The sequence below is a fragment of the Saccopteryx bilineata genome, chromosome 5, assembly GCF_036850765.1.
Source record: "Saccopteryx bilineata isolate mSacBil1 chromosome 5, mSacBil1_pri_phased_curated, whole genome shotgun sequence".
Taxonomy (NCBI): Eukaryota; Metazoa; Chordata; class Mammalia; order Chiroptera; family Emballonuridae; genus Saccopteryx; species Saccopteryx bilineata.
The window spans coordinates 260,519,462-260,543,982 of record NC_089494.1 but is presented as its reverse complement, the minus strand read 5'-3'; the positions used below and the strand labels follow the sequence as shown (position 1 = coordinate 260,543,982).

Sequence of the window (24,521 nt, the reverse complement as noted above, 5' to 3'; positions counted from 1 at the left end):
TGTTCAGAGCGCTCCACTGCGCTGGCTCTGGCCCCGGGCAGGAGGCTGGCGGGCACAGGCCCCTGGCTGGACGCACCCCAAGGTCAGATCCCTAACTGCTCAGGCCGCCTGCCCCTGCTGTGCTGTCCACTCGAGGCCGTACGGCAGCCAGCCGCCCAGCTGGGCCACACCGCCCTCCCTCCAGGCCGTGGCGGGTCAAAGGCAGTGGCGGACGGTCTGAGGGCACCCTCCACACGCCCGTTCTTTGGATGAGGTGCAAGGAAAGCTCTTGGGTGACAAAACCATGGCTCAAACCCTGGTGCCCGCGGGGACCCATTCCGATGCCATCACCTCTTCTCAGAGAGGCCTTCCCTGAGCACCCGTCCCTGTCTCCTCGGTCCCAGCCCTCGGTGGCCTGACGTGATGGTGACACGCCCATGGCGTGTTCTGACGTGTGGTCTGTATCCCACCGCGATGTCCCCACAGGCCCTGGAACGAGGCAGGCTTCTGGGAAGGCCCCGCTGGCTGGGTTTAATGGAGGCTGGATGGACGAACGTAATCCCCGCCCCCCAAGGACCAGGTGCGGAGTGGCTTTAGAAACTCCTCCCTGTCAGCTTTTCCTGCAATCCGAGCCAAGTGTCCAAATGAGCAGAAGCCTGATGTCTGCTCCTGAAATAGCCCTCTTACAGAGAGGGAGCTCTGAACAGCCCATTAACCAAAAGAGGGAGTGCTAAACATAGCCCTTCTACAGGGCGGTGGGCAGGGTGAACATAGCCCTTCCACAGGGAGGTGGGCAGGGTGAACATAGCCCTTCCACAGGGAGGTGGGCAGGGTGAACATAGCCCTTCCACAGGGAGGTGGGCAGGGCGCAGAGGAGCGGAGTGTGGCAACACCGTTCGGCCAGGGGGTTCAGGCTTGGGCTTCTGGCGGCTGCCCTACTGGGCCAGGGCTCACGGCCCCCGACCCGCCCCAGCATCCCAGTGGGCTCCCAGCACAGTCCGGGGGTCCAGCCTCCACTCTCAGGCTGTCCCCGTGTGGAAGGTCCTGGGAGGCTGGCCCACTCCTGCCACCCTGAGTCACAGCCAGGAGCCAGGACTCTGACACTCCCCAGCACCCGCCCTTGTCGCCCCCACCACTACCTCCCCTCCACAATCCCCCCTCACCACTGAGAAAACCGAGGCGTAAAGCAATTAGGTAATAACTAGGTAATGCACCTGAGTCCATGTCACCGATAGGGACAGAGAGCCACCGGGCTCCATGGCGGGACTCCAGTGTGCACAGGTGGACTAGCCAGTCAGCTCAGGTGTCCCCTCTGGGAGCCCTTCCTGGTCCCACTGGCCTCAGCTGTCCCTCGTACAGAAAGGCCCTGTGCCCGCTGCCTTGTTCCCTTGTCACGAGCCTGGAGAGAAATGGGCTCGGGCACCTGGGCCACCATCACCGCCCGCCTACAGCAGGGCCCGGTCTCTGCGGCTGGGGCTCTGGGATGGTGTCCGCTTTCCTGCAGCCCACCACCCCTCCCAGGCCCGGCTTCCTCCTCCCTCTGCGAGGTCTCCCCGTACGGCGCCTCGGGGGGCAGCCGCACCCTTCACCTGCCTCAGCTGGGCTGAGAAGCAGCATGGAGATGTGCCCTCTGCCTGCCTCTCCTGTCACCCAAGGGATGCGTCTGTTCTAATCCTCTGTGGGCCACTCCCTGTCCCGTCACTCACCCTGCCGTCAGCGGGGTCTGCTCAGGAGGCCGGGAAGGACACTGAGGTGGGGAGATCCACACTGCCGCCTCCCCCGCGCTGGCACCCTCCCCGCTTGGCCGTCACTAAGCACACGGGGCCCTGGGAAAAGCAGGATGCCTGACCAGGCGGTGGCGCAGTGGATAGAGCATTGGACTGGGATGCGGAAGACCCAGGTTCCAAACCCCAAGGTCACCAACCTGAGCGTGGGCTCACCAGAATGAGCGCGGAGTCACTGGCTTGAGCGTGGGATCACTGACATGACCCCATGGTCACTGGCTTGAGCCCAAGGTCACTGGCTTGAGCAAGGGGTCAACTGCTCTGCTGTATTATCCCCCCCCCCACCAGTCAAGGCACATATGAGAAAGCAATCAATGAACAACTAAGGTGCTGCAACAAAGAACTGATGCTTCTCATCTCTCTCCCTTCCTATCTGTCCCTATCAGTCCCTCTCTCAGTCAAAAAAAAAAAAGAAAAAAAAAAGAAAAGCAGGAACTACCAACACCAGGGGTGGGGGTGGGGGTGGCTGAGGATGAGGCCGGCAGGTACAGAGTGAGCACGCAATGAACACAAAGAACTGGAACTTCTGCCCTGGCCGGTTGGCTCAGCGGTAGAGCGTCAGCCTGGCGTGCGGAGGACCCGGGTTCGATTCCCGGCCAGGGCACACAGGAGAAGCGCCCATTTGCTTCTCCACCCCTCCGCCATGCTTTCCCTCTCTGTCTCTCTCTTCCCCTCCCGCAGCCAAGGCTCCATTGGAGCAAAGATGGCCCGGGCGCTGGGGATGGCTCTGTGGCCTCTGCCCCAGGCGCTAGAGTGGCTCTGGTCGCAACATGGCGACGCCCTGGAGGGGCAGAGCATCGCCCCCTGGTGGGCAGAGCGTCGCCCCTGGTGGGCGTGCCGGGTGGATCCCGGTCGGGCGCATGCGGGAGTCTGTCTGTCTCTCCGTTTCCAGCTTCAGAAAAATGAAAAAAAAAAAAAAGAACTGGAACTTCTGCTTTTTCTGCCCTGTCGTAAGGACACAGGAAAAAGGAAAGAAACATCAGAAAACCCTGTGTGATAGACCTCAAATGTTGCTGAACCGTCTAGAAGGCAAGACTTCTCATCATAGCCAAGACAGGTTTCTAGCTTAATTCACCTCCAGCTGCTCAGAGGGAGCGAGGCGGCCCGCTCAGAGCCGACTGTGCACCTCAGACCTCATACAGGCACGCTGGCAGCGCGGCCGAAGCTCCCAGTCCCAGATCACACGCTAGCCTGGGCAAGCAGGCCTGGGCAAGCGAGTCCCACACTGCTGGTTCTAAGCATTTCATCTGACAAACGATCCCAGTGATGACAACACCTGGGGCCCAAGACATGGACACAGCTCGCAGAGGTGCCAGAAACGGGGATCCCTGGTCACCCCAGGCGGCCACCTTTCACACCGGACAGAGGAGGAAGCAGGTGGCTGGAAAGGCGTAGACACTTGCCTGCGGCCACACTGGACGAGACGGGTAGAAGCACTGAGCAAGGTCTGTGCATCTGCCCCAGGGACGTGCTCGCGGGAAGAAAGCCCCGTGGCAGACACAGGAGCGGGCACGGTCCCACCATCGGCCTCAGAGGAGCCTCTGCCCACAGCATGCCAGCGCTGGGGGTGAGGATCGCACTGCCCAAAGATCTCCGTTCATGCTTGTCTCCTGTGACCCTGGGACGTCACCTCCCAGGTTGCCACTGCCCCCGAAGTGGGCAGGGCAGCCATCTGGCTCAAGTGGAGCCGCGACTCAGCTGTGGAGGAACAAGGACTGCAGTCCCGCCCTGCACAACAGAGGGGCCCGTACGACCAGCGAACTCTGCAGACAAGAACAGCATCACGACCCCACTCAGGCCACCAGGTGGCCGGCTGGAGGAAGTCCCGACACTCCGGTTTGTCTGAAAAACTGCTTTCCCTTCCCCACGGTTCACACAGCAGGTTTTCTCTCAGCACGGACTGAACTCAGAATCCAACTCCTTCAAGTTGGCAGCTTGAACTTGGCCCCTCTGTGCTCACACGCCTGCCCCTTACCCTGTGGCCGTAAGTGTGGTCAAAAGGCCTGACCAGGTGGTGGCGCAGTGGATAGGGCCTCGGACTGGAATGCAGAGGACCCAGGTTCGAGACCCTGAGGTTGCCAGCTTGAGCGCGGGCTCATCTGGTTTGAGCAAGGCTCACCAGCCTGGACCCAAGGTCGCTGGCTTGAGCAACGGGTCACTCGGTCTGCTGAAGGCCCGTGGTCAAGGCACATATGAGAAAGCAATCAATGAACAACTAAGGTGTTGCAACGCGCAACGAAAAACTAATGATTGATGCTTCTCATCTCTTTCTGTTCCTGTCTGTCCCTATATCTATCCCTCTCTCTGACTCTCTCTCTGTCCCTGTAAAAAAAAGAAAAAAAGAAAAAAAGTGTGGTCGAAAGGAAGGGGGCGGGAACTGGAACCTGGATGGACAGACAGCCCGCTGCCCAGGCCTCCACCCACAGCTTTGCTCCAGGGCTGTGAGGGCCTCTGGCAGATATGCAAGGGAAGTGGGAGGTTTGTCCCAAGAGTCATCAACACCTTAATAAGGCATTTTAGGAGAGTGTTGGGGACCCAAGTGTCCTCCCGTCCTTTCTACACAAGGCCAGCGGAGCCTGTTAGAATCTGTGCCAACAGAAGCCCAAGGAACTCTGCAGAAACACTCAGCTGTTCGCCAGCCCCTCTGACATCCTCCCCACAGCTCTGGGGGGCCAGTGGAGGGGCCGCAGTCACCCTGCTTTCTGAGGGGCTGGGGGGATGAGCAGCTGAAGGTGACAGCCCGCTGCAGTGCTGGGCCAACACCCCGTGCCCCCTCCTCCTGTTCGGTCCCTTCTCATGTGTGAAGTGGCTATACAGGACCCACACCAACAGCTCCATGGGCAGACGTGGGATGGGCTGTGAGCCCCTAGAGACAGGTGCCAGCCGGGCACACTTCCTACACAATCCTTAGGCGCGGGCCATGTTCTCCAGCAGAAAGGAGAACAGACAAAGAAGGCGTGTCCTGACCAAGTGAGCACACGGGGAGGTGGCAGGGTGGTGAGGGCACAGGCTGGAGCAGACTGGGCTCCAATCCCGCTCCTGACCCGCCACTGAGCCTCTGCAGAGGAACTGACCGTCCCAGCCAGGGAAGGAGCCCGCCCCCCGCAGCCCAGACCACAGCCCGGAAACCACACAGAATGTGTGGGGCGCAGGGAGCGGGCACAGCTCCACTGGGACAGCCATGCAGGGCCGGAGGCTCGGTTATCTGACTCAGCATGAGTCACCCGACATTCCACTGTCTCTGTCCCCACTTAGGAGGCACCGTGAACCAGCCTTCAGCGAAGCACCCCGCCCTCCCCCCACAATTAGGCAGCAGTCACAGGAGATGGCAGAGGAGAGGTACTGGGTGGGGGAGGAGGGCTCTTCCCACACGACACACAGGCAGACCCTGCCCAGTGGCCCCGCGAAGAAACAAAGACCATCTCACTGCCAACAGGGAAGCCTTGGAGAACCCTCTGGACCCATGCCAAGATCTGCGCCTGGAAAGTGCCCACCACACATGGTGACCCACAGGAGACTCTGCCCACTGCGCACGCCAGTCTCTGGTGCCCCACTGGAAATCCCGCCCCCATTCATGCCTGCCCCTAGTGACCTACTGGAATCTCTGCCCCCCGTGCATGCCGGCCCCCGATGACCCACTGGAATCTCTGCCCCCCGTGCATGCCGGCCCCCGATGACCCACTGGAATCTCTGCCCCTGTGCATGCCGGCCCCCGATGACCCACTGGAATCTCTGCCCCCCGTGCATGCCGGCCCCCGATGACCCACTGGAATCTCTGCCCCCTGTGCATGCCGGCCCCCGATGACCCACTGGAATCTCTGCCCCCGTGCATGCCGGCCCCCGGTGACCCACTGGAATCTCTGCCCCCCAGGCATGCCGGCCCCCGGTGACCCACTGGAAACTGCCCCCCGTGCATGCCGGCCCCCGGTGACCCACTGGAATCTCTGCCCCCCAGGCATGCCTGCCCCCAGTGACCCACTGGAAACTGTCCCCGGTGACCCACTGGAATCTCTGCCCCCGTGCATGCCGGCCCCCGATGACCCACTGGAATCTCTGCCCCCGTGCATGCCGGCCCCTGATGACCCACTGGAATCTCTGCCCCCGTGCATGCCGGCCCCCGATGACCCACTGGAATCTCTGCCCCCGTGCATGCCGGCCCCCGATGACCCACTGGAATCTCTGCCCCCGTGCATGCCGGCCCCCGATGACCCACTGGAAACTGCCCCCCGTGCATGCTGGCCCCCGATGACCCACTGGAATCTCTGCCCCCTGTGCATGCCGGCCCCCGGTGACCCACTGGAAACTGCCCCTGGTGACTCACTGAGGCCACGCCACTTCCCCTCCAGCTACACCAGCCCAACTGTATGAGTCACCACCGCCTTGTCATCCAAGTCAATGGGAGCCCTCAGGGAGCCTCTTTAAGGACATCATCCCATTGAGCCCTTGGCGTGCCTAGGCAGGACTCGGACCTGCTCTGCACCTACTTGAACTTGAACGGTGGTCCCTCAAAGAACGCAGCGCAGTTATCGTCACCACCCTTCAAACTCACGGTTACAGCTGATGCCAACCCCCCACCAACCACCGTGCAGACGGGAAACGTGAGGCCTAGCAAGGGGCAGGCCCTTGGCCAGGGAGGAGCGTGTGGAGCTGAGGCTGAGACCACAGAGCCATTCACACGCAGAGCCCGGGACACCTCACCAGGGCATACAGAGCACCCATCTCCAGGGAAAGTGTCTCCACCTCATCGTCTGTCACTTTACAGTGTCCCTGCCCCCATCATCTGCCCCTAGAAAGGAATGGAGACAGACCCAAATGTCCCTAGAAGCTGACCTCCTCTGGCACTTTGGTGGTTCAGCAAGTGTCCAGGTGGCACGACCAGAGAGCAGCTGATGCCAGCCCCGGGCTCCCCCTTGCTAACACGGCCCCTCAGGCCGGTGCTCTCCTGGCACAAGCTCCCAGTGCCCCCTGCCCGCACGCAGGAACAGACAGAGTCCCGGAGCAGAGCCCCGTCACAGGCTCCCAGTGCCCCCTGCCCGCACGCAGGAACAGACAGAGTCCCGGAGCAGAGCCCCGTCACAGGCTCCCAGTGCCCCTGCCCGCACGCAGGAACAGAGTCCCGGAGCAGAGCCCCGTCACGAGCTCCCAGTGCCCCCTGCCCGCACGCAGGAACAGACAGAGTCCCGGAGCAGAGCCCCGTCACAGGCTCCCAGTGCCCCCTGCCCGCACGCAGGAACAGACAGAGTCCCAGAGCAGAGCCCCGTCACAGGCTCCCAGTGCCCCCTGCCCGCACGCAGGAACAGACAGAGTCCCGGAGCAGAGCCCCGTCACAGGCTCCCAGTGCCCCCGGCCCGCACGCAGGAACAGACAGAGTCCCAGAGCAGAGCCCCGTCACAGGCTCCCAGTGCCCCCTGCCCGCACGCAGGAACAGACAGAGTCCCAGAGCAGAGCCCCATCACGAGCTCCCAGTGCCCCTGCCCGCACGCAGGAACAGAGTCCCGGAGCAGAGCCCCGTCACAAGCTCCCAGTGCCCCCTGCCCGCACGCAGGAACAGAGTCCCGGAGCAGAGCCCCATCACAGGCTCCCAGTGCCCCCGGCCCGCACGCAGGAACAGAGTCCCGGAGCAGAGCCCCGTCACAGGCTCCCAGTGCCCCTGCCCGCACGCAGGAACAGAGTCCCGGAGCAGAGCCCCGTCACAGGCTCCCAGTGCCCCTGCCCGCACGCAGGAACAGAGTCCCGGAGCAGAGCCCCGTCACAGGCTCCCAGTGCCCCCTGCCCGCACGCAGGAACAGAGTCCCGGAGCAGAGCCCCGTCACAGGCTCCCAGTGCCCCTGCCCGCACGCAGGAACAGACAGAGTCCCGGAGCAGAGCCCCGTCACAGGCTCCCAGTGCCCCCTGCCCGCACGCAGGAACAGACAGAGTCCCGGAGCAGAGCCCCGTCACAGGCTCCCAGTGCCCCCTGCCCGCACGCAGGAACAGACAGAGTCCCGGAGCAGAGCCCCGTCACAAGCTCCCAGTGCCCCCTGCCCGCACGCAGGAACAGACAGAGTCCCGGAGCAGAGCCCCGTCACAGGCTCCCAGTGCCCCCTGCCCGCACGCAGGAACAGACAGAGTCCCGGAGCAGAGCCCCGTCACAGGCTCCCAGTGCCCCCGGCCCGCACGCAGGAACAGACAGAGTCCCGGAGCAGAGCCCCGTCACAGGCTCCCAGTGCCCCCGGCCCGCATGCAGGAACAGACAGAGTCCCGGAGCAGAGCCCCGTCACAGGCTCCCAGTGCCCCCTGCCCGCATGCAGGAACAGACAGAGTCCCGGAGCAGAGCCCCGTCACAGGCTCCCAGTGCCCCCTGCCCGCATGCAGGAACAGACAGAGTCCCGGAGCAGAGCCCCGTCACAGGCTCCCAGTGCCCCCGGCCCGCACGCAGGAACAGACAGAGTCCCGGAGCAGAGCCCCGTCACAGGCTCCCAGTGCCCCCTGCCCGCACGCAGGAACAGAGTCCCGGAGCAGAGCCCCGTCACAGGCTCCCAGTGCCCCCTGCCCGCACGCAGGAACAGAGTCCCGGAGCAGAGCCCCGACACAGGCTCCCAGTCCCCCCTCCCCGCACGCAGGAACAGAGACCCGGAGCAGAGCCCCGTCACAGGCTCCCAGTGCCCCCTGCCCGCACGCAGGAACAGAGTCCCGGAGCAGAGCCCCGTCACAGGCTCCCAGTGCCCCCTGCCCGCACGCAGGAACAGAGTCCCGGAGCAGAGCCCCGTCACAGGCTCCCAGTGCCCCCTGCCCGCACGCAGGAACAGACAGAGTCCCAGAGCAGAGCCCCGTCACAGGCTCCCAGTGCCCCTGCCCGCACGCAGGAACAGACAGAGTCCCGGAGCAGAGCCCCGTCACAGGCTCCCAGTGCCCCCGGCCCGCACGCAGGAACAGACAGAGTCCCGGAGCAGAGCCCCGTCACAGGCTCCCAGTGCCCCCTGCCCGCACGCAGGAACAGACAGAGTCCCGGAGCAGAGCCCCGTCACAGGCTCCCAGTGCCCCCTGCCCGCACGCAGGAACAGACAGAGTCCCGGAGCAGAGCCCCATCACAGGCTCCCAGTGCCCCCTGCCCGCACGCAGGAACAGACAGAGTCCCGGAGCAGAGCCCCGTCACAGGCTCCCAGTGCCCCTGCCCACACGCAGGAACAGAGTCCCGGAGCAGAGCCCCGTCACAGGCTCCCAGTGCCCCCTGCCCACACGCAGGAACAGAGTCCCGGAGCAGAGCCCCGTCACAGGCTCCCAGTGCCCCCTGCCCGCACGCAGGAACAGACAGAGTCCCGGAGCAGAGCCCCGTCACAGGCTCCCAGTGCCCCCTGCCCGCACGCAGGAACAGACAGAGTCCCAGAGCAGAGCCCCGTCACAGGCTCCCAGTGCCCCCTGCCCGCACGCAGGAACAGACAGAGTCCCGGAGCAGAGCCCCGTCACAGGCTCCCAGTGCCCCCTGCCCGCACGCAGGAACAGACAGAGTCCCGGAGCAGAGCCCCGTCACAGGCTCCCAGTGCCCCCTGCCCACACGCAGGAACAGAGTCCCGGAGCAGAGCCCCGTCACAGGCTCCCAGTGCCCCCTGCCCGCACGCAGGAACAGAGTCCCGGAGCAGAGCCCCGTCACAGGCTCCCAGTGCCCCCTGCCCACACGCAGGAACAGAGTCCCGGAGCAGAGCCCCGTCACAGGCTCCCAGTGCCCCCTGCCCGCACGCAGGAACAGACAGAGTCCCGGAGCAGAGCCCCATCACAAGCTCCCAGTGCCCCTGCCCGCACGCAGGAACAGAGTCCCGGAGCAGAGCCCCATCACAGGCTCCCAGTGCCCCCTGCCCGCACGCAGGAACAGACAGAGTCCCAGAGCAGAGCCCCGTCACAGGCTCCCAGTGCCCCCTGCCCGCACGCAGGAACAGAGTCCCGGAGCAGAGCCCCATCACAAGCTCCCAGTGCCCCTGCCCGCACGCAGGAACAGACAGAGTCCCAGAGCAGAGCCCTGTCACAGGCTCCCAGTGCCCCCGGCCCGCACGCAGGAACAGACAGAGTCCCGGAGCAGAGCCCCGTCACAGGCTCCCAGTGCCCCCTGCCCGCACGCAGGAACAGACAGAGTCCCAGAGCAGAGCCCCGTCACGAGCTCCCAGTGCCCCCTGCCCGCACGCAGGAACAGACAGAGTCCCAGAGCAGAGCCCCGTCACAAGCTCCCAGTGCCCCCTGCCCGCACGCAGGAACAGACAGAGTCCCGGAGCAGAGCCCCGTCATGAGCTCACAGGGCCCCCTGCCTGCACACAGGACAGACACTGAGTCCCAGAGCAGAGCCCCGGCCCACGCAGGGCCCTCCTGCTGGAACCGAAACATTCACGCCGGCCTAAGTGCAGGATCACGAGGACTGGGGACTGGTGTGCTTCCACCACCGTGTGTCACAACCCCTCCTCTCCGTCTGCACACCACAGGTGTCTGCCCGTGACCTCTTGGCCTTTAGCCTCTAACAGGTTTAGACCCCTCTGGCTTCACACGCAAACCACAAGATTCACCTACAACTGCGATGCAGAGAAGTCCACTTACGCCAATTGTGAACTTGAACTTGAACGGTGGTCCCTCAAAGAACGCAGCGCAGTTATCGTCACTGCCTGTCACCAGCCGGTACGGCCTGCTCTGCTTGATGTCCACGCTGTTGATGACTTTGTTGTGTCCGGTGATCTCGCCCACAGAAGAGCCACTGTCCCACAGGAAGACGGCTCCAAACCTTTCCCAACAAGAAGAGCAACAGGAGAGGGGGTCAGTGCTGAGCAGGCTGACGAGACACGGTGGCTGAGCGGCGGTGCCGCCAAGCTGCGGGCCACACGCCAAAGGCACAGACTTCGGCTCTACGCAGGACTGACGGAAGCATCGAGAACACGTGCCTTCGGAAGGGACTGGAGGTCCGCGTCCACGGAAGGCGCTTAGAAAGCCCCGCCCACCGAGGAGCAGCTCTGTGGTGTCATCAGTTTCCTTCCTGCGAGGGCCCAGGAAGTACACCACTTCCCACCCCGTGGGCGACGGGGTGCGGCCCTGCTCTCCGAAGCGTTCAGTGAAAATGTGTTGTTTTGGTCACTATTCGCAGTCAAGTGAAAAAGGATTTGTCAAGACTGACAAGAATGATTTGAGAAGAGCCTCCCAGTAAGGGAGATAAAGACATGTGCCTGCCAAGTTCAAGTCCTTGAGGGCAGTTGGGGTACCCTAGCGGGAGCCCCGACTGCACTTGGAACCTAACCTGGGAGTGGTTCTGACCCCACTGGTCACTGGACCGAGAGTGCCACAGCCACTGAGGGTCACCTACTCAGGATCCACTCATCCCATTTTCCTCAGTGCGGGGACCTGAGGTGACATGCTCAGCAGGGAAAAATGTCCCTCGTCCCCTGCAGCGAAGTGTGGCCCTGTGGCAGCTGCTGGAAGGGACCCTGGTACTGCTCTTTAAGAGCTGTCTCTCTCACTTTCTCCCTTTCCTGCTCCCCGCTGCCCAGAATGTGGGCACGACGCAGGAGCTCCAGGGCTTAGAGAAGGCTCCTGGGTCCAAGACTAGTCCCGGGGGCACACCCCATGTAAACGTCACTGAACCCCACCCTGCAGGAGCCACGGCTCGCGCCGCCACACCTGTGTGGAGGCCCCCCGGCCTGGCACCTACGGGGACTTGAAACACACTAGTCCCTCTCGTCTGGCACCCTGATGTCACTGCACACCTCCCACAAGGGACACCAGGAAGAAGCAGAGCAGGGGACACGGGGAAGGAGGGACCGAGGCCAGAGACTCACTCACTTCTCCCTTCCTTCCCCGACCACTGCGATCCTCTTACTGTCTTCCGTCCAAGCAATGTCCTTGATCTTCCCGGCGAAGGGCTGGTACTCGTACTTCAGCAGGTGCTCCTTCTGCGTGGTGTCCCAGATCCGCAGCTTCCCAGATACATCTGCAGACAGAACGGGGTGGCGAGAGCCACAGTCACCACGGGTCCAGGGCCACGTGGGCACAGGGCATGCCCGCACGGCGCTGCCCGGGCGCACAGGCCTCCTGCCGGCCAGCTGGGCGGAGGGACATGGTGTAGGTAAGCCACACCCAGCCACTCGCTGACCAGCCTGCGGCCTTCACAGGGGCCTCCGCTGCCGGGTCGGAGTCCTCACCTGTCGTCACGGGATGACTGGGCTGCGGGGGCAGCAGAGCCCCAGGACACAACCCAAGGCATCAAGACACAGCCTCATCTATGACCACCCTCCTTTCTTCGCAGGGGATCTAAACAGCACACGAGCTTAGAGCTGCTGAAGTTCTTCTGCACGTGTACACCCTGCGTACACTAGCGACACCTGTCTCTCCCATGCAGCTTTGCATTACTAACAGAAAGCAGGCGTGCAGCTGTGCAGCCGGGGCCTGTGGGATCTGCATCGTGGCCCACGGGGGTCGGCAGCCCCTTATGACAGCTCAGCACAATCTCGCAACTCACACCGGAGGTGTAAGCCCTTTGTGAGACACACAGGGTGGGCGCTGGAAGGAGTCAGGCACCGGCAAAGCCGGGTGCCGGGCCTCGAGGCAGCTGCCACGGGCCAGTGACAACGTAACAGCCCTTCCTTCCCTGCCCCCAGCCTATCACCCAGTTCCAAGCACCCACCCCCCACCCCTCCCACAGAAGCAGGGATTCCCGAATCAGTAGAAATGAAGGCGAAACTAACACTAACAGTGAGACTTAAATCCTCAGCCGGAAGCAGGTCTGGGGAAGCCTCCCCCCAGCGGGTAAGATGGCGCTGTTTCCAGGCCCCTGGGCCCACTGCGCCACCTAACACCTCTACAGGGCTCCCCGAGACGGCTCTGTCCTGCTCAGGTGGGGCCGCAGGAGAGAGCTGGTGCCCAGGCCCAGAGGCTCCTGATGCGGCTGGCCCGGTGTGGCTCTGCGAGCCCGAGACGCCCTCCATTGCGCCCCCAGGGGGGAAGAGTGCTGCCTGAGGGCCGCTGCGAAGGTCAAGGAGTCACTCGCGTCTTGGCAGACCATCCCTCAGTACACTCACCGCAGCTCTCCTTCCCTGCCGGGCAGAGTCCGGGCGGCTCTGCAGGAGGCCCCGCCCTGGAGTGAACGCCCTGCACCGGCTCGCTCGGACAGACACTACCTTCCACAAGAGCAGCACTAACCGAGGGGCTCCCGGGCCCGGTCTTCCCCGGGCAGAGTCTAGAGAGACAGCCTGGCACATCCCCAAGGGGGATCCAAAGACAACCTGGACCTCGCTAAGACCTTCGCTGAACAAACTGGCCGGCAGGGAAAGGGCAGCAGGTGCAGGGGCTGGCGGTCAGGCCGTCCGGGGCGCGTGGAGCCGCGGAGAATGTGACCACAGCACGAGGCCCCAGTGTCCCACCTGACACGGGTGAGCCTGGCTTCCCGCCCCCTGGGCTCAGCACAGCGGCCTGTGCTCCCGCCTGCTCAGCTCCTCCCGGGCACCGTGGCCGCGTACCCCCTCCCACCAGGCCAGCGGCCTTCCCTGTCAGGCCGGCTTGCTCAGCCAGTTCTTTCCAGAAGCAGCTGGGGCCAGAGAAACACAACGGGGCTGGAGACCAGGTGCACAGGCCCCGCCTGAGGGCAGCCCAGATGCAGCCAGCAGACACCGGCAGAGACACGGGCACCGTGCGTGCTGATTGCTGGGGGCACAGCGGACACGCCACCTGGGGCCTCAAGGACAGACAATAAGCACACTTCCACTCGTGTGCTGGCTGCACCCCAGTGCAAGGGGACAGGGGCTGGAGGGGCAGGCCTCTGCTCACGGTGGCTCCGCAGCTGGTCCCTCTGCCCACACTCCTCACCTGAGGAACACTCATCCCCTGGGCTCAGGGCCCACTCTGGAGAGCCTGCCCTGCGCAGCGGGGTACGCTGTTTTCCGAGGGTCACTGGGAGTCACTGTCCGGCGTCCAGGGCACTGAGCACGGGGCACAGCCCACGAGCAGCACAATGACCCGAGGAAGCCACCACTGCAGAGGAACTGGACTTCCCCGGAGATGTGCCACGTTGAAGCCTTAAGGACTCTGAGGGTGGGACTGGCCACCTTGCTCACCATGAGGCACGGGCTTCCTCACAACCAGCCTTCCAGAGGGCTGGAATGTCCTGCAAACATGGACCGGCCACACACGTACAGGGACCTGAAGATCCATCAGAAGGCCAGCACCCCTCTGGCAGTGAGTGGCAGGCTTGCCGAGGCCCCCCTGCGCGGGCACAGCGGGTCCCAGACAGCTCCCTCAGCCAGAGCACAGTGCTCTCAGCCTCATCCTCACGGCGAGCCAGGCCACATCTGGTTCAGCCCAGGGCACGCACCTCTGCAGTGACTGTCTCGCCGTCTTCGATTTGGGCAAAGGACCAGTGTGCAGCAAACGTAAATGTGATCTCCACCCAGAACACCCGGACCTGCATGAGGCCCCAAACTCCCGGTTTCTGCAGCCTCTCGGGGTGTTAAGCAAACTTCACGGTGATGCTTTACTTGTGTGGACTGTCTTCCGGAACAGCCCCTGCACCAGCCTTCCCACAGCCTCTGCATCAGCATCTCCAGGCTACGGAGTCCTGTCTGGTTTAATTCCCGGCCTCGGGACACGGGACAGGGTAGGCCCAGGCTCGGCACGGACGCAGCAGAGGGCAGGGAAGCTGTGCCAACCAGGCAGCAGGGTGTCCCAACCACATTTCTCTGCTGAGAAGACATACTTTCAAAAGGCACAGGGCCCAACCTCGGGGTTTTAGTGAACAGGCACTTTGCTGGGAAGCTAGGCCAGAATAAAAATTATTCACAGGGCTAACATAAATCACAGGCGATAAATCAGAGCAAGTTTCACAGACACAGTTGGAGAAGGCCAGAGGGCAGAAATCACTAAGCGCCCACTACGTACCAGACTCCTGGCCGCCCTGCACACACAGCCTGTGGCCAGCACCACGCTCAGCCGGCACGCTGGCTGCCCTGGGCGGTCCTGGTGTGGTGACAGACCACCCACGCAGGAGCTGTCCTAGGGATTTTACATGCATTGCCACACGGGACCCTTTCCAAAGCAGACAGGTAGGTACCATTAGCCCCGTTTACAGAGAAGGCGAAGGCACAGGAGAGTGCAGTTACTCAAGAAAGGTGTGACTCCTTCACCAAGAGGAGGGCGAGCCCTTCAGGGGCGGGGCCACGCACAGCCTGCCATGCACGAGTGAGGGAAGCAGACAAAACAGCCACGAGGGCCCTGACCGGTTGGCTCAGCGGTAGAGCATCGGCCTGGCGTGCGGGGGACCCGGGTTTGATTCCCGGCCAGGGCACATAGGAGAAGCGCCCATTTATTTCTCCACCACCCCCCCCCCTCCTTCCTCTCTGTCTCTCTCTTCCCCTCCCGCAGCCAAGGCTCCACTGGAGCAAAGATGGCCCGGGAACTGGGGATGGCTCCTTGGCCTCTGCCCCAGGCGCTAGAGTGGCTCTGGTCGCGGCAGAGCGACGCCCCGGCGGGGCAGAGCATCGCTCCAGGTGGGCGTGCCGGGTGGATCCTGGTTGGGCACAGGCGGGAGTCTGACTGTCTCTCCTCATTTCCAGCTTCAGAAAAAAAAAACAAAAAAAAAACCACACACGAAAAAAACAAACAGCCACGAGGGTGGAAGAATCGTGCGCTTCCCTCCTGGCTGGGTAGTTCCTTCAGCAGTGGGGCTCCGCCTGTTGCTCTCCAGGGGCCAGAGGAGGCCCACATCAGCTCCTTCACCTGTCCCTCCCCTGGGCCAGAGACCGGCTGGGCACAGGCGAGACCCACGAGCGACACCCATCATGTGCAGGAACGAATGCAACACAGGGTCGGGGGAAGTCACTGTAACTGTAACTCCCCTGCTTCCCTTTCTCTTCTGCAAACAGTAAAGACAAGAGCGGCATCCTGGGGGGAAAGGCCTTGGAGCCCAGCCGGGGAGCAAGGGCCCGGACCAAGGACGAGATGAGCACAGGCCAAGGCGGAGGCCGGCACTGTGTGGGCACCAGGCAGGGAGCAGCAGAGGAGGTGACACAAGACAAAGCCGTAATTCAGAAACACACACACGGCTCCGGTATCACGACACACCCGCCGCAAAGGCCTCTGGCCAGCCTCGCAGGAGCACGTCTGCTGACCTTGGAGGTTGGAACCAGCGGCCAGGCTGCAAACTAAACAGCAATAGAATGGGGCTTTTCAACCCAGCGGCTGACGCTTTTCCTGTCAGCACCAACAGCAGTCATCACGCTGGTTCCACCTGCCACCCCCACTCCCCCGGGACAGAAGCCCGGCCTCGCCACAGGTCCCCCTCGACCACACCCACGCGTCCAGAGCCGCACATGCGCAGTTACCTCCGGAGGCGATGTAGAAGCCGCTGGGCGCGTACTTGGCGGCCACCACCTGATGGGCATGCTCCGTGTAGATGTCAGCCAGCGCGGGGTTCTGCGGGAGGAGACCCAGTGAGCACAAGGCACGCAGAGCGGTCTACTTCCCGCTCTCCCAATTAATGGATTTGGGGGGAAATGACACACAAACCTTAAGTCAAAAGCTTTATAAAGAAAATCCCATAAGTATACCTACCTGTCTACATGCCTACAGCCTGCCTGTCCCTGGGTGATAGAATTCTAGGTCATTTTAACCCTTCCTCTTTCGGCTAGTTACAGAAGTCGAGGTAACTTCCTGTACCTATCTGTGGAACGCACACATGGAAGAGAAAGGTCACACTGCCCGGCTGTGCCCCGTGCCAGCGCTGTCCCCGCGGCCACACCGCTGGCTGGAGGCACGAGAACAGAGTGGGGCGTATGGCTGGGAGCCTCTCCTCATCACAACCCTCGGTGGGAAGCGTGGACTCCCGCCCTTTCGCAGCACTGACCGCAGGCCAGGGCCAGCATCCGGGGCTCGGAGCAGCTTTATGGGCAACAGAAGGCTTCAACACGACTTCCTGGAGGCAGATTCTGCCCCCCCCCCCCCCACATACACACAGAAACAGGAGGCCTCGGCAGACCTGGAACACGCCAAAATGCTCTCAAATTGCCCCGCAGCCGAGCTTGCTTTCAGGAGGAATCAAGACTCGGCCGCGAGCCGCTGACACTGGCCGTCAGCGTCCAGTGGAGTGAGCGCTTCGATAGAAGGCGGCTCCCCGCTGATGAGGCCGTCCAGCTTTCCCGAAGCAGCTGCCGCAGGTACAACTAACCTGACCCCCCAACCGTCCCCACCTGTTCCAGCCACCTGGGAGTCCCTGCTTCACCTCCCTGCCACATCAGAGGCCTGTCCTCTGCTCAGCCTCGCGGACACAGGATCCCCACTCCGCTCTCCCAGAGACCAGAGAAGTGCACCCTAAATTCTAGCCCTGTCAACCACCAGCCACCCACTGCCAACCCTGGCAGCCCAAATCTCTGTATGTGCGGCCCCTTGGCCAGCAACACCTCTCCCTGGCTGCTGACACTACCTAGGCATTGGCCCTAACGGAAGGGCCACCTCCTCCATGAAGCCTCCTGTGATGGCTCGTCCTCTCTCTGTGCTCCACAGCATTCCACACTCCTGGAGGGATCTGTGATACCTACTGCAGACCGTCACCTCCAACTTCTGTCACCTGTCCCCGTGCACTTACCACCTCAGCCATCACAGGAGACAGCAAGGGACAGGTGCTCAGGAAATGACTTCTGAAGGCAAAAAGGTTTCATAGCCCTTCTCCTTCACCCCTAAGACTTAACACTTATTACTGACGTAGCAGGCACTTAATATATGTGGCTCATAAATTAATTCATCTCAGAATGAACATCTGCTAATGAAATTAGGAAAATATCAGGTATACAAAAAAAATGTTGAATGGACACTAAGCAAAGGACGAGGAGCTGAGTCAGCATCACTAGACCTTTGAGAAACGCAAGTCAAAACTACAGTGAGACACTGTGTTCCCACTAGAACCAAATGGTAGCAAGCAGGAGGGGGAAGGGGGGTGGGGGGTGGGACACTGGAATGTCCACGTACTGCTGGTGGGAATGCAGAACAGCCAGAAAATAGCTGGGCTGGTTATTTATAGTTAAACATACACTTACCATACAGAAAACTAGCAATCCACTTCCAGGCATTTACCCAAGAGCAATAAATGCACAAGTCCCCAAAAAGTCACATGCACGAGGGGTTAGAGATGCTTTATCCATAATGGTTTGAAACTAGAAGCCCCCCAAAGGCAGAAATGACATGTCCCCTGCCCCAGAGTGTCCCACCACAGATGAGGCTGATTCCCTACCAGAGGGGTCCAGATGACACCAGGGGTTGGACCCAGTGCCCACTCCCGACCCTCCCAGGGGCAGCATCTCTCCCCCCTCCTCCGTCTCGGGAAATGAAAGCAGGATTTGGGGTGAGCAGTTGATTTGGGGAAGGGGCTCTGAACCAGAGAAATGTGTCAGGGAGGGAGAGAAGCCAAAGCTGGGAGCACCAATGGGCCCGGGCACTCCTGCTGGGGCAGGGGCTCCCCTCCCCCAGTCCGCAGGAGACCTTCAGAGCAGGCCTCCAGAAGTCCACCTGAGGGGTGTGGGGGCTGGACGCCCCTCCTCTGGGACTTCCTTCCCTGCTGGGGCAGGGGCTCCCCTCCCCCAGTCCGCAGGAGACCTGCTGGGGCAGGGGCTCCCCCTCCCCCAGTCCGCAGGCCTCCAGAAGTCCACCTGAGGGGTGTGGGGGCTGGATGCCCCTCCTCTGGGACTTCCTTCCCTTGACGATGCAGGCAACACTAGCTCTCGCAGTCAGAGGACAAGAGATTCAGGCAGAAGCCCTGGCACCTGAGGCCCTGTGGGTGCCCTGTGGACTGGGGCAGAGGCTGCAGAGCCCCTACAACTCCCCACCGCCTTGCCTGCCCCTCACTCCCCAAAACAGACTGCCCCAGCCCAGCCCAGCTTTCTAACAGCTTCCAAACCCACCTCCTCCTCAGGCTCCACCTAGTTCCGTGGCGGTATCTCCTAAACTCGTCTCCACCTTTCGTCACTCCACCATCGTCTCTAGGTCCCAGCTCTGATCACCTCCTTCCTTCAAGAGCTGCGGGGCCTGTACACAGCCTCTACTCTTCCCAGACCCCCCAAGGCCCCTCACACCCAGGGCCCACCTCGGGCCAGAACAGGAGCTGCTCTGGCCCCATAACCCATCCCACAAGGTGTCCACTGCTGAACTCAGGGCCCAGCTCCGGGTCTGCCTGACACTCGCCACCTCCCTGAGAGCCTGGACTGGTGGCAAGACACAGAAGACACAGCTCGCCAGGGGCCCCCACACTTCTGCAGCTGATGGTCCCCTGGGGCCACCAGGGACAGCCCGGGGCGTCCTCCGGACTCGGGCCAGGCAGGGTGAGTGACGATCCAGGAGGGCTGTTTCCAGAACCCCGGATTTCTAAATACTCCAGCTCCCGGAAAGCAGTCGCTGGCAGCTGGACCTGTCTGCAGGGTCCTGTGTCTGGGGTGACTAAGGCCAAATTCAAATGACTGCCAAGTACCCACCTCCAAAGCACACAAACCTGTGCTTCCAGGCCCCTCCGACCGCACTGCCTCAAAGGAGAGCGAGAACGCACAGAATCCAGTCCAGCCCATTCCTTCAAAGACCCCCCACACCTCGTCTGGGCAGGCCCAGGGGACCTGGCAGGCACTGCCCTGCTCAGCCTTCCCACCCCCTACCGCCCAGCAACACAGCTCTAACCTATGGGCCTAAGCCCACTTCCCACCTCCCTCTCATTTCCTCCATCAAACCCGTCAATGCGACATCCTTCCCTTGATCTGCCTTGCTCCGGAATGCCTTCCCACCTATCCAATCCCCAGTGACACCCAGGCAAAGCCACTTCCTCCATGAAGCCTTCCCTGATGCTGTAAGCAGTAATCTCTCCCAACCCTGAAAGCCTTTTCCTTCCTGCCTCCCAATAAAGAAACCAAGCCTTAGAACAGGGCCTAGAGGGCTCCCTGCGTGACCCTGGCCATGCCAGTAGCCTAACAGGCACAATTCGCTGCCACGCCCCTTCCAGGCCTCCCCGTCTGCTTGCCCAGGACCCTGAGGAGTCACGACAGAAGGCTGTGGGAGGCAGATCCAGTTCAAATCCCCGCACCTCCTGGGCTTCCCTGTCTCTAAGAAGAAAGCAGTGTTACCCCACAGGGAGGTTGTGAAGACGAAGGCAGACCATACACCGTCACAGCCTAGGCAAGCTTCTAGAGATGTCTGTGAGTTAGCTCAGTCAAGTATCACACTAACCCTACAACACTATCCTTACACACATGGAAACTAAACTGAATGAGACAATATGCTAAGTGCTCGAACACTGCTGGGCACAAATGTGCCCATCAAAGACCAGCTCAGATGCCAGAGGCTGTGCTCAGGGTTGTGTGCTGGACTGGAACCGGCCAGGGCTCCCGGGGACCAGGGCAGGCCCAGGGTGAATGATGACACTCACAGCAGTCTACGGAAGAGGAAATGCCCTTTTCTGCATAAAGCTCTGGAAAACAGAGCAAAGCCCTGTGAGCAGAAGCCACAGGCCAGACAACCAAAGCTCAGGACCCAGGTCTTCCTAAGGGTTGCACCACGCAAAGCCGGAGAGACCGCCACTGAGACTTGGTGAGTAAAAAGGGATCTTTCCACTACACGCGTGTCATCTGTAGTAAGGCCCTGTGTGTGGGGGAGAGTATTTTCCAGGGCTTTGGACTGGGTGGGATTTGAGTCAGCATAGCCAACCATTCCTAGAAGAGTCAACTTCCACACCCAACCAGATGACCATCTCTCTCTCCACGGCCTCAAGTGTGAGATTGCAGTCCTTTTTTGCCTCAAAGAAGGCTTTGATGTTATCTCTCCACACCTCAGCCAGCAGGGTAAGAAATACACCAAAACCACCCCGTGGAGGCCACAGTGGCGCTGAGAGGAGTATGGGCAGCACCCACCCCCGCTGTCCTGGCCTAGCCTGCAGAAACTTACAACTAGACGGGAAGTGAAAGCAAGGTCTGCTCCCAGTATTCTCAAAGGAGAACGGCAACTCGGGGGTAGCGGTCAAGACCTCCGGAGAGAGCTCAGCGTGGGCTTCCCGAGTCAGGGGACGCCTCCTGCAAAGGGGGTGCTCGTCCGCAGCTGTGAACAGCCTCTCCATCGGAACGAACTCCAGCTCTCTTCACATAACTGAGCCTGGCGCCCCTTCGGAGCGACGGGCCCAGGGTGGAGCTGAGGGAGACAGGGATGCTGCCGTGTCAGAACTGTTCGTGGTACCTGACACAGGAGGTGCTGCCCGTGAGGTCACATCTGTAAGTGAGCACATGGCGCCCGCGACGTGGCCTGCCCTGTCTGGGGCAAACCCAAGGGGTCCACTGTCTGCATCCCTGAGATGCTTTTGTCCATTTTATTTGCCAAACTGCAAGTGAGTATCCCCTGAGGGCCACCTCAACTTTTCTCAGAAGCCCAGGCCTTCACTACGGAGACCTCTGGATCACGACAACGTCAGTCCTTGGCAATGCTTCCCTCAGCTCTGAGCAAGACCAGATCAGCTTTCTAGGAATCCGTGTGACTAGCAGAGTAGCTGTTAGCACCTTCAAAGCACATTCACACCCACCCACCCCCTCCCCTGAGGTGCCCAGCCACCCTGGGCAGAAACTGCCAAACTCCATTTCCCAGCAGAAAAACAGCAATGGCTGGCTTCCGCAGAGACGGGCAGAGCAGCAGCACCTCCGACCCTGCAGAAGCCTCTCCATTAGCCAGTTGTGAGGTTCCTGGAGGCCAGTGTGTCTGACCAGCGACAATCCCAGCCCAGGGAGCATACTCACTCACAACAGACGTGGATTTAAGTTGCCACCCCTAGGGAGCATCAGGGAGCAAAATCATCCACCACATACTGTGTAACAGGCCCAAGGCCAGCTTAGGACAAACTTCCCCCTACCCCAAATGGTCCTGCTGGCACCTCTAGCTTCCTCCCATCCCCCAACCCCCACTCAAGCTGAGTTAGTGAGAAGCTTGCAGTGTGAAATCCTGGCAGTGAGGAATAGGGCAACTAGACTGGGTCATTTCCATAATCACAGAGGAACAGCAGGAATTTGCAAGGATTTCCCAAGGAATTGGCTCTGCAAGTATTCTCAGCCTGGGGACAGGATGCCAGCCTGTACCAGTGACTCATGGGAATTAACTGGTTCCTGATTTTGTACCGAGGCTCAGGTCCTTAGGGGGAAGATGAGGCTGGAGTGCAGGAGTATGGGTCTGAGTCGGGGCTTGGCCACCCTTGGAGACCCTGGGTGTTAATGATGATTCAAGTGAGTGCCATTTACCAAGTACTGGGTATGTGCCAAGCATGCTGGGTAGGAGGGACGTCTCATCTCATTCAGTGGGCAGGGCAGCCAGGGGAAGTGGGTGAGCCAGGGTGAGCCTCACCTCACCCTCTCCATTTCACAGATCAGGACATTGGGGCTCAAAGAGGCCCAAGTCAGCAATCATCCCCCGGTCAAGCAGCAGCTGATCCCCCAAGTCCAGAGCCCTTGTACTTAGGGGCTGAACCCATCTGAGCCTGTTTCTCCCATGAAGAAAGAACACTGGGCCTGGACAAACTTAAAACAATCTCGCGGGGCTTCTGAGGTGTGGTCCCACGGCTGAGGGGGCATGGCGTCCTCTCCCTCCCACGGGGTCGCGGATGCACGGGAGGAATGAGGAAGAAGTCACCGAGAAGAGCTGCGCCGCGCGGGGGACGGAACCCGGCCTGGTGGGGGGAAGAGGGTACTCACATCGATGTTTCTTAGAATGACGCACTTTCCATTGGTGTAAAGGAAATTATTGCCCTTGGGGTCGCCGCCGATGATTTTGGAGACTCCTCTCTCCACCTGGGGGAGGCTGGCAAACACCTTCTCTGCGGAGACACAAACGCAGCGGCGCACGTTGGGGGCGCGCCGCCTCGGTCCCCGGCCCGGCTGCGGACGAGGAACGAGAGAGCAGGGGCTCAGGACCGGTCTCAGCCGGTCACCTGTTGCCTCCACCCGGAGGGGCGGCCGCCACTTTGCAGGAGCGCAGGGGACCGTGCGACTTCCTGGTCAACCATCCCCGCCGCCAGTCCCTCCGGGGAAGCGGGGATTCCACAGGGCCCGGCCCGCAGCTCCAACTTTGTGGGTCCCCGGGCGGGGGTCGCCGCAAAGGGCGGAGGGCACCGGCCTGCGCCCGCACCCCTCCCCCGCGGACCCCCCGGACCCCGCGGAGCCGATCGTCCACGCCCCGCCGATGGCCGCGGGGGCCGGCGGCACGAGCGCCCACCCCGCAGGGCACCGGGCCGCGCCACTTACTGATCTCGTACGGCATCCTCGCCCACTTGTTACCGCGCCGCACTCGCCGGGACCCTCGGGGGCCGCGCTCGCCGCAAATCAGACCTGGCCGAGGCCGCGCCGGGGAAAGGGATCGAAAGGCGGCGCCGGGCGTGCCGGGCGCGGAGGGGGCGGTCCGAGGCCGGGGTTCGAAGGTCCGCTCGCGCCCTGCCCTACGCGCTGCCGCTGCGGACGCGCCGAACCCGGAAGCGCGGCCCCGCGCGCGGCTCGCCCCCTGCTTTGACCATATATAGTCAAGCGCTCTGCTCGGCGCTGTGGGCCCAGCGAGCCTGCGCGGACCGGGCCGCGCCCCTCCCCCCTCACGGGTCCCTCCCTCCCCGAGGAGGCCCCGCCCCCGGAAGTGGCGCCACCAGCGGGCCCCTATAAATGGTGCGCGAGGGCAGCGTTCGGCATTAGAACGTCACCGGGAGAGTAGGTGGTGATATCTGAGTAGGCGCGTGGAGCGGCGCGGTGGGCTCCCCGGGGCCGGCCTTGGCTGGAGCTTTGGGGCGCTGAGAGCGCCAGCGCGCCCTGGTTGCGGGGGGTGGGGGGGTGGCTGGGGAAGTCGTTTTCGTGCTGCTGTTTGCGTGGCGGGCGTTCCAGAGCCGTGAGCCTGGGGCCCTGGCCGCGCCTGGTGTTTGCAGAAGCCGTGAGGCTCCCGCTGGGGTTTCGAAAACAGTAGTGCTTTTTTTCTTTATTTTAAAAACATGGCTAAATGGGAGTTGCCCTTCTTCGAGGGCAGCTGCTGGCAGCAGAAACTTGAGGGGTGTGCCTTGCTGGGCCCGGGCACTGGCCTGAAGCGGAGGTTGCCAGGACGCGCCCTGGTCAGTGCACACACAGGAACGGACCCAATGTTCCTCTCTCTCTCCCCCATTCTCTAAAAAAAGGAAAAAGAAAGAAAATCGGGGTGGGGGTTCTAAGAAACCCAAGGTTTATTTTCTCTTGGAGAAAGCGGAAGGAAAAGGGGCTTTCATCTTATAAAACCGAGGCAGCGGGTCCTGGGGGAAACGCGAGGGCTCGGGTGGGGTGGAGGGTGGGGGATTAGCTTCCTGGGGGAAGCTAGGAAGGGCACATGTGGCGATGTGTCAGGTACCTATGGGCACTTCAATGTATTCTAGTTTGGGCTTAAAGCCTCTTGAGTGGTCCTTGACTTTCTATCTAATGGGAAATAATGTTGGTTCTCTCTTTCAAAACGTATCCAGGTTTATCATTTCCTGTCTTGGCTATCAGGGGTCCCCAAACTTTTTACACAGAGGGCCAGTTCACTGTCCCTCAGACAGTTGGAGGGCCGCCACATACAGTGTGCTCCTCTCACTGACCACCAATGAAAGAGGTGGCCCTTCCGGAAGTGCGGTGGGGGCCGGATAAACGGCCTCAGGGGGCTGCATGCGGCCCGCAGGCCATAGTTTGGGGACACCTGCGTGTAGAAGGAAGTTCTGAAGGCTCACCTGGGTTATTCCTTACAGGTGTGTCTCGTCTAATCTGATCTCTTGGCTTGTGCTCC

At 61.8% G+C, this 24,521-nt stretch overlaps 1 protein-coding gene across 1 annotated transcript in view; it reads right to left on the bottom strand.

The window, feature by feature from the left end:
• Nucleotides 1-23,231, bottom strand: part of WDR1 (WD repeat domain 1) — a 37,055-nt gene extending 13,824 nt beyond the window's left edge. Inside the window, exons 1-5 of the mRNA XM_066280327.1 lie at nucleotides 23,000-23,231; nucleotides 22,451-22,572; nucleotides 16,082-16,172; nucleotides 11,553-11,700; nucleotides 10,323-10,503 (exon numbers count right to left, since the gene is read on the bottom strand). Of these exons, the coding sequence (XP_066136424.1) occupies nucleotides 10,323-10,503; nucleotides 11,553-11,700; nucleotides 16,082-16,172; nucleotides 22,451-22,572; nucleotides 23,000-23,015 (558 nt within the window). The 5' untranslated portion in view covers nucleotides 23,016-23,231. The remainder of the gene's footprint in view (nucleotides 1-10,322; nucleotides 10,504-11,552; nucleotides 11,701-16,081; nucleotides 16,173-22,450; nucleotides 22,573-22,999) is intronic.
• Nucleotides 23,232-24,521: the final 1,290 nt, after the last annotated feature.